Source organism: Pituophis catenifer, unplaced genomic scaffold, assembly GCF_029215685.1.
Source record: "Pituophis catenifer annectens isolate HBS135680 unplaced genomic scaffold, rPitCat1.0.hap2 SCAF_1, whole genome shotgun sequence".
NCBI lineage: Eukaryota > Metazoa > Chordata > Lepidosauria > Squamata > Colubridae > Pituophis > Pituophis catenifer.
This window is the reverse complement of record NW_027256881.1, coordinates 250,372,378-250,381,926: the sequence shown is the minus strand read 5'-3', so window position 1 is coordinate 250,381,926 and position 9,549 is coordinate 250,372,378. Positions and strand designations below refer to the sequence as shown.

Below are 9,549 nucleotides of genomic sequence, written 5' to 3'. Positions count from 1 at the left end.
CAGAATTAATATATGGGCATTGCTAGAAATTGGAATTCAGAAATAAAAGCACATCTATTACCTTTTGATTAAAGTTCTCAAATTCCTTAACCACATAAAATGCAAAGTTGTGTATGAAGTCATTTAACAATAACTAAATAGAGGCATATTGTAAAGACTGAAAGGATCATCTGGGAAATTAAGAGTGAACATATCCCTAGAACAAAAGGGCACAAATGCAGAAATTGTAAACATGACATATAAAAATAGTCAATTATACTAACCACATGCTCTTAATAGCAATCTTAATAGCACACACTTTAATATTTTTTTTAAATAAATGCACTTTTTATTTTGGGTTATTGGTCTATAAAATTAACATGGTTATGCCACTTTATTCCATGTTACAGACATTTCTGATTTACTGATGACATAAAAATATTGCCTGATTATTACAAGTAAAAACTAAGGCATGCAATTATAGTTAAATATATACATGCTAATTTTAAATACATTAAGACTTTATCTTTGGAGTTCAATGTATATAGTATGCTGTTTGGTAAATAAAGTAACACCTTTTTTGATAACATCACCATGCCTAATCCTTAATTTTCTTAATTTACTTGCAATAAAGTATGGAATTTAATGTCTCTAATCTTTGTACATCTATTAGCTTAATTAAATTCCTGACCTATTCTGGTAAACTGTCTCCACCCCAATATGCCCTCATTTTGTACCAATTAATATAACATGTATTTATTTTATTTCTAGCATGCTTTCACTCCAAAGAAACAAGGCAGCATAGATAGAACTCAGTGAGGTAGGTATGGCTACAGCAAAAGTTACTGGCCCAGGGTTAGAAGGGAGTTTCATGGTCGAGTAAAATTTGAACCTTGGTTCTCCCTCATCCAAGTCCAACATTGCAGGGTTTATAAAAAACCATCAATTAAAATAAATAAAATTTGATACAAGCTTATTAAATGATGCCATTTGATGGAGATAGGAATTCACATGACAGCTAGGATTACATTTGTCAACCCTACTGCTTCTATTTGTCAGTGAATATTATCAGAACTGAAAATCAAGGCAACGAGGAAGGTCAAACCAGTTAATTACCCAGTATTCTTTCCTTAAAAATATCCATAATTTTTCAAATGTTATCCTTTTTCAAAAAGTTGGAAAGATCAATTTTCGGTTATAACATTTGTACAGAAGGATCTACTCCTGCAGTTAAGTTACATAAAAGTGCCCCACATTAATTTAATATTATTCATACAAATAATATGCAGTGTTTATTTTTAAGTAAAAAAGATTGGGATAGCAGCAAAGGGTGACCATGACACTCTAAACCCGCTGAAGTTAAAATCCTATATTCACTGAATTAAAAATAAGCCCTCCTGAACTCAGTGGAACTTACTTTTGAGTAGATCTGGATAGGATTGTACTACTCAGAAATTCATTTTTTCTACTGCCGACCACAACTGTGACTGCTTTCCCCTCCTAATTATCTAATTTTTTTAAAAAATATTTTTTTCCAGTACGTCCTAACACAACATATGGAATTAACTTTATTACATCATCTATTGCATACCATAAGCCAATATACCTCCTAATTCACTGGCAATAAAAGGAAGCATGCAGTTATCCTTTATGAATTGAATCAATACATTTACTCATTCAGTATAGCATCACCACATCAATGGGCCCTCTTGCGCCTTTACTATCTTTTCATAAGTATAAATAGTTGATTACAGTATTAGTGCCTTTTCATTGTGGAAAAAGAAATAATTCAATCCCAAACATAGAAAATAATTTCTCAAGAAAAAAAAAGAGACGTCTATCTTTTTGAGAGGTTTACCTATCTCAAGTGCAAATACAGTACAGAATAAAGCTGAAGAAAGCTTTATGCATGCTCAGTTTTCCTGACAGTACCCTGAGTCACACACTTTGTCTTGCACCACAAACTTTAAATATAGTCCATATATCGATGGAACCAACCTGTAAAATGAAACAGAGGCTGCCTCCCAGTCTCTTATGCCTGCTATCACAGGCAAGTCCACAGAGTTGTCATAAGGTCTCCTCAGATATGGTAAATTTGGGCTTTAACCTAACAGACCTTTTCCTGATGGTGCCTTTGGGTGACAAGGAGATGGTGTCCATGATACTCCGGTCTTCTTCCAGTTGTTTGGCTGTGCAGTTTGGAGTGGGCACCTTCACCGTGTTGCCAAACTTGGAATAGTCTACGGAGTACTGTCCATCCTCCTCCGACACGATAGGCACAAACCTCTGGCCCCAAAGTATTTCATCGGCTAGGTAGGAGGTCCTGGCTTGGGTGGTGATGCCAGTGGTTTCGACCACCCCTTCAAGGATGACAATCACCTCCAGGTCCTCGTGGTGAGTGAGGCTGGCGGGGGCTACATCGTACAGGGGGCTATTCTTGTCTATCACGTGGTAAATGATGAGCGGGGAGACCAGGAAGATGCTATTGCCTCCCACGGGGTTCTCCATCTGGATCTCGATCTGGTTGAGGGGCATCACTTCGCCCTCCTGGCTGGTGGTCTTCTTCACCACCTGCATGCGGATGGTGGCGCTGATGATCATGCTCTTGCGCAGGTCGCCCACGCGCAGCATGAAGCAGAGCTTCCCCCCGCGGAGCGCGATCACGGCGTGCTTGCTGAAGATGAGCGTCTCGGCGCGGTGGTGCGCCTGCGAGGTCTTCATGAAAATGCAGCCCAGCATGATGGCGTTGATGAGCAGCCCCACGATGTTCTGCACGATGAGGATGAGGATGGCGAGGGGGCATTCCTCGGTCACCATGCGGCCCCCGAAGCCGATGGTCACCTGCACCTCGATGGAGAAGAGGAAGGCGGAGGTGAAGGAATGGATGTCGGTTACGCAGGGCACAAAGTGGGCCGACGCCTCCCGACCCTCGAGCCCGGCTTGAAGGCGCAGCCGCTGGGTGTTGTGGTCCAAGTCCCCGTGGGCGAAGGCGATGAGCCACCAGATCATAGCGAAGAGCAGCCAGCTGCACAGGAAGGTCATGGTGAAGATGATCAGCGTGTGGGGCCACTTCAGGTCCACCAGGGTGGTGAAGACGTCCTGCAGGAAGCGGCCCTGCTCCCGGATGTTCTTGTGCGCCACATTGCACGCCCCGTTTTTGCCCACGAACCTGGCCCGCCGTTCCCGGGTCCGGTGGCGCGTGTGATCCGGGACATCCTCGGCCAGCCGGGTCAACACGTACTCCTCCGGGATGATCCCCTTCCTGGACAGCATGGTTGGCATGGGTTACTCCCACCACCACCACCACCACCACCGACCCTGCCTCGGCTACGCCCACGTGCCCGCCAACGCTGTGGGGACGCTAGCCAGCGGAGCCCCAAGGCCTCTTCGCCGGCGCTCGTGCTGCCCTGGCCCGACTCCCCTTCTCCGCCCCGCCAGTCCCGGCGAACGCCGTCTGCTTCCCTCCCCACCCGCTCCAGCTGCGCACGCCAATCACAGCTCGCTTCGACTTCGGCGAGGCGGCGGCATTGCTCCTGACAGCTACGGGCGACAAGCCAACTAAAGGGTCGTCCGGGCTTTTGGAGGAAACCCCACGCGAGGAGTCGTCAGGTGGCGGCGGCTGCCTCGCTCGACCGCCCGTTCTTTAAACCAGAGACAAATAGAGTCGGCAGGGGGCGCTCTCGCGCCGGGAAATCCCAGCGTGAAGGTTTTCCCCCCGAGGATCGGCGCAGGCAGAGTGCCGGCCGCCGCTAAGAGTCGGGGTGTGTTTTTATTCTTCCCCCTCAAAATCAATCTCAGCAGCCAAACATCACATGTATGGTCTATTAAAGGTTACAGTGCATAAATAATTAGGACGCTGCCTGCCTCTCACCTTCCCTGAGAAGGTAGAAGTGAGATTTTCTTTAATTATATTCTCCTAAAAGAAAGGATATAATCTCTGTGGGTGAAGTTGATTCGCAGGTAAATACAATACTTCTATTACAGCTATTCTATTCAGATACAGAAACATAAACATTTAAGTATGAATTTACTGTTGGGGTGAGAAAAAGAGGCAAGACTACAGATCTGCAATTCATCTGACTTAAGGAAATAAAAGCCCAGCTTCTTATTGGATTATACCAGGGTTGTCCAACCTTTTGACTTGCCTGGGTCACACTGAATGAAGACGAATTGTCTTGGGCTGCATATAAAGTACAGGTAGTCATTGATTTACAAAAGTTAATTTAGTGACTTCAAAATTACAATGGCACTGAAAAAAGTGACATGTCTTTTTCACAGGTACGACCTTTGCAGCATCCCCATGATCATGTGATCAAAATTCAGATGCTTGGCAACTGGTTCATATTAATGCAGTTGCAGTGTTGCAGGTCATGTGACATCTTTTGCAACCTTCTGAGAAGCAAAGTCAATGGAGAAGCCAGATTCACTTTATCAGGTTACTAACTCATCGACTGCAGTGATTCATTTAACAATTTAGCAAGAAACGATTTAGCAAGAAAAGCTGTAAAATGGGGCAAAACTCACCTAAACAATGTCTCACTAAGCAACTGAAATTTTGGGGTCAATTGTGGTTGTAAGTGGAGGACTACCTATACACAATATAGTTAATATATATATAAATAACTTGTGGTCCATGGGCTGCGGGTTGGACATATCTGTATTATACTTTTTATAAAGTTGCATTTCATACGAACTGCTAATTTCAGCATACTTTGGTATACAACAGCTGACTATAAAGTTATGTTTTACATATTGTAGTCCAAATAACCTTCACATTCAAAAGTTCCTCTGTTATTCTGTTTCCCTTTCTTGATAAATCTTAATAGATCAGTTTGCAAGATCAGTGGGAAAAACAAACTTGGTATGAGAGACTTTAGAAAAGGATTTGAAAATAGCAGTGGAATGAATAATACTGTCTTCAGACTGTACTTTTACATAAGCTAAGCCAAAAAGCTATGGAGAGGAGCATGCTTAGTGCTACATTGTCTCCATTTATTATTAGATTTCCCCCTACCCCTGATATTTTTTGACAAAACAAGGCAACATATGTACCTAAGGCTTCTTCTTCCTTTCTTTGCCCACAACAACCCTATCAAGTAACTGGCCCAAAATCACCCAGCTGGCTTTCATGCCTAAAAGAGGACTAAAACGTCTACTCTCCTGCATTGTAGCCCGAAACCTGTACCAAACTGGACATCAATGATGCATAACCTAAATATTACACTTCCACAAAGACTGCCTATCTAGAGTTAGAGCTTGCCTTTCCTTCAGGAACTTGAAAGTGGTGATCATCATATTACCTTCTATCTTTTTTTCTCTGCAACTACCATCCTGTGAGGTGGATTGGGGTAGTTGAAGGATCCTAGAAACAGAGTGATTCTGGGATAATACAGAATATTTATTCTTCACCCCTTGATATCCTTCTGGATTTTAAAATCAGCAACTTTTCCTCTTCGTTTTTCCATGGCTTGACAGAATCCCTACTTTATATTTTTCTGTGCTAGGCAGCAGGTGAGTTCTGACAGACCAAGTGTGTTCTCTCCCTCAGGCATGCAGAATCTCCCCCAACATGTGCATGCTTCTTAACCAATGGGGTGCAAATACAATGAATATCTTTCTGTCACATTGAGAACATAATGTACTGTGCTGGCTGAGAAAAGTGTGTATAAATCGTATAGAAATTTGTGGTTGGAAAACACAACATTCAGGATGAATGGCTCATGGGTCTATTGGAAAATGAGTGAACCTTGAAGGGAACTATGATACAATCTTAAAAGAGGAAGGATAAATGACACATTGATTTGAATTGCTTCAAAGAAGATTGGAAGCTGATCCTTTACTTGTTTTCTCTTTTTCTTTCCTCTCTCTTTTCTCTTTGTTTCTTTGCTGTTTTTCTTTTATGCTTTTTTTACTATTGCATAATACCTTTAATAAAAATTATTTTTAAAAATGGATGAGTCTTCTGTCCATACTGATGGCACATGTTTCTCCATATTTAGGAACCATAAAGGTTTTGATAGAAAGAATTTAAAATTGAAATACAGAGAGTTTAAAATCATAAGAAGTGCGAAGATTGATATTTAACATGCCACATGATTACCACTGGTCAATTAGGCAAAATGTTAGTAAGCTGTAGAATGCATATTTGACAATTATAATCTGTATTGTTTTATTACATGAGCTAAATTGTTAATAGAAGCTAATTGTTCAGTTTTTGGAATATCATGTCTGCTTCTGTATACGCAATTTTGCATTATATTTTCATTTAACTACTTTTGACAAGTAAAGCTGCCGGTGGCTTGAAGTCTCAATAATTTGGGAAATAGTTTTATATTAAAATTGTCTATTATCCTGCCATCACCGTTCTGCGGTGGTTCTCCTCCTTCCTCTCCAACCGCTCGCAGTTTGTGTTGGCAGGGGGACAGAGGTCGACCTCGAGGCATCTCGCATGGGGAGTGCCGCAAGGGTCGGTCCTCTCACCTCTCCTGTTCAACATTTATGTGAAGCCGCTGGGTGAGATCATCCGTGGTTTTGGGGTGAAGTGTCATCTGTACGCTGACGATACTCAGCTGTACATCTCCACCCCAGACCACCCCAACGATGCCCTTGATGTGATGTCCCGCTGCCTGGAGGCCGTGCGGGCCTGGATGGGGAGGAACAGGCTCAGACTCAACCCCTCCAAGACCGAGTGGCTGTGGCTTCCGGCGCCCCGATATAGTCAGCAGGTGCCATCGCTGACTATTGGGGGTGAATCTTTGCCCCCCACAGAGAGGGCTCACAATCTGGGTGTCCTCCTGGATGCATGGCTGTCTTTAGAAGAGCACATCACGGCCGTGGCCAGGGGGGCCTTTTATCAGGTTCGCCTGATTCGCCAGTTGCAGCCCTTTCTGGATCGGGACGCCTTGCGCACGGTCACTCATGCCCTTGTCACCTCCCGGTTGGACTATTGTAATGCTCTCTACATGGGGCTCCCCTTGAAGAGCACTCGGAGGCTCCAACTGGTCCAGAATGCGGCCGCGTGGGTGGTTATGGGTGCAACTCGTTGCGCCCACGTGACACCCCTCCTGCGCGAGCTGCACTGGCTCCCAGTGGTCTTCCGGGTGCGATTCAAGGTGTTGGTTACCACCTTTAAAGCACTCCATGGCATAGGACCCGGGTACCTTCGAGACCGACTTCTGCCACCAATAGTCTCCCACAGACCAGTCCGCTCCCACAGAGAGGGTCTCCTCAGGGTGCCATCGGCCAAGTTATGTCGGCTGGCGACACCCAGGGGGAGGGTCTTCTCTGTGGGAGCCCCAGCCCTGTGGAATGAACTGTCCCCGGAAATACGTAAGATCTCCGACCTCCGGGTGTTTCGCTGCGCTCTGAAGACCCTGTTGTTCCGCCAGGCCGGGCTATTAACATAACGTTTTAAATTGGGGTATTTTAAATTTCTGGGATTTTTAATTGGAGCCTAACTATTTAATGATTTTAAATTTTAATTATTGTTTTGTTTCTGTGTTTTTAAATAGGCTGTACACCGCCCTGAGTCCTTCGGGAGAAGGGCGGTATAGAAATAAAATTATTTATTTATTTATTTATTTATTTATCATGTACAGGCAGTCCTCAAACTTTGTAGTTCAAAGTTACAAGGCACTGAAAAAAGTGACTTATGACCATTTTTCATCTTTATGAACATTGCAGCATCATCACGGTCATGAGATCAAAATTCAGATGCTTGGCAATTGGTTCGTATTTAGGACTGTTGCTGTGTCCCAAGGTCATGTAATCACCGTTTGCGACCTTCAGACAAGCAAAGTCAATGGGGAATCCAGATTCACTTAGCAACCCATGTTACTAACTTAACAACTGCAGTGATTCACTTAACAACTGTGGCAAGAAAGGTCGTAAAATGGGGCAAATCTCACTTAACAAATGTCTCACTTAGCAAGAGAAATTTTGAGCTCAATTGTCGTTGTAATTCAAGGACTACCTGTATTCCATATCCATGTGATATTCAAATGTACATGACTACAGGTGTAGTTACAGAATTATTTTGCTGGTGAAGTTTTTGCCTGTTAGAGATAGACATGGCTTAATGTATGGTGTTAACTTTTAACATCTGGTGGAGTATTAATTTAAATATCTCATCATGCAAACTTGATTTTATTTATTTTTAAATTTTTGATTCATTATGAAATTTGGAGATAAATCAGAGGAAATATATATATATATAACTTAATAGCTCCTACTGGAAAAGTAAGATGCTCACACTTAAAAGGTAAAGCAATTGTACTTTATTTCTCAAGAACTTATAGACTAAGCTTTTTATTATTAAATATTTTTATTTACAGCTATTTTACATAATTAGAAAATTGATAATAAAACTGTCCTTTCAAATGGTTTAATTACTTATATTGCCTCTATTTGTCTGCTTGAACAAAAGAAGCAAATACACTGTCTTCTTTTTCCAGCAGAACTTCTGGTTTGTCATATTCCAAAATAACTCCTCTCTTCATGACAATAATCATATCAGCATTTAGAATAGTGTGCACCCGGTGCTGTAAGACAAACAGGTACGGTTAAAATTTTAATTGCAATTTCTGAACTATTTCTGAAAGATACAAAGTCTTCTCCAATCAAATATCTTTCATATATTTTGGAATGCAGGCCCCATAATTGCCAAATAGAATGATCATTATTCTTTTCTATTCAAAATACACATTTTAGAAAATAATTACTATTTTGGCTGAAAATATTTTACAGGCTGGCATGCAAGTTGTTATTACTTTATTTTCACCAAATCACATAATATACCCACTTCATGGCAAATCTTATACTAGCTTTGTTTTTGAAATAAAAAAGGCAGACTTGGTTTGTCATTGTTAAGGAACAAGATAACTTTAATCTCTACAGTGTTATGTTAATTCTGTTTTCATATTATTAATTTGCTTGTTGACTTTATATTATTTTATTGGTTGCATTGCTGGAAAGATATAAAACCAATCAGCCTTATTCCATTTCTGGGTCCATTTACAAAGAATTATGGACAATTTGGTTCCTTAATTTGCAAATATAAATTGCAATAATAGGGATACTGCTTTTGAAACAGGAAATAAATAGGCTCAGAGTAACAAATCGATAACATTTCAGCAGTAAAATATAATATACTTACTGCAATTATCACTACTGTACGATCAGCAAAGGCAGTCATTACAACCTTCTGAAGAATGTTTTCCTACATAAGTATATAACAAATGTTTATATTAATTAATGAAATCCCTTATATACATGGAAACATTGAGCAGTATTTCAATAATTAGTAAAGAATTCTGTCTCCTTATAAAACTGTTATGTATTAGGAATGTTTGAACCCATGAACTTACAGTTGCCATATCAATAGATGCTGTGGCTTCATCCATGATTAAGATACTTGTTTTCCGTACAAACGCTCTGGCTAAGCAGAACAGCTGTCTTTGCCCTTGGCTGAAATTTTCTCCACCTTCTGTGACTATTGCATCTGATTAAAACAAATATTTAGAAAAGGAAAGTCATATGGAAACTCATGGATATCTTCCTTATACCAATTCA

General features: G+C 41.3%; 2 protein-coding genes across 5 annotated transcripts in view; both read right to left on the bottom strand.

The window, feature by feature from the left end:
• Nucleotides 1-432: 432 nt before the first annotated feature.
• Nucleotides 433-3,261, bottom strand: KCNJ11 (potassium inwardly rectifying channel subfamily J member 11). The gene has a single exon (XM_070933562.1). The coding sequence runs from the start codon at nucleotides 3,259-3,261 to the stop codon at nucleotides 2,047-2,049; it is 1,215 nt and encodes a 404-aa protein (XP_070789663.1). The 3' UTR covers nucleotides 433-2,046.
• Nucleotides 3,262-8,292: 5,031 nt separating this feature from the next.
• The window catches only part of ABCC8 (ATP binding cassette subfamily C member 8), a 65,493-nt gene continuing 64,236 nt past the window's right edge, over nucleotides 8,293-9,549 (bottom strand). For all 4 annotated transcript variants that reach the window (XM_070933510.1, XM_070933519.1, XM_070933527.1 and 1 more), the window contains 3 exons: nucleotides 9,345-9,478; nucleotides 9,134-9,196; nucleotides 8,293-8,519 (listed from right to left, as the gene is read on the bottom strand). In XM_070933510.1, coding sequence (XP_070789611.1) covers nucleotides 8,382-8,519; nucleotides 9,134-9,196; nucleotides 9,345-9,478 — 335 coding nt within the window. In that variant the 3' untranslated portion in view covers nucleotides 8,293-8,381. The remainder of the gene's footprint in view (nucleotides 8,520-9,133; nucleotides 9,197-9,344; nucleotides 9,479-9,549) is intronic.

What these genes read in the sequence shown, in the direction of transcription:
- KCNJ11 (XM_070933562.1), bottom strand. Translation starts at nt 3,261, where the DNA reads ATGCCAACCATGCTGTCCAGGAAGGGGATCATCCCGGAGGAGTACGTG.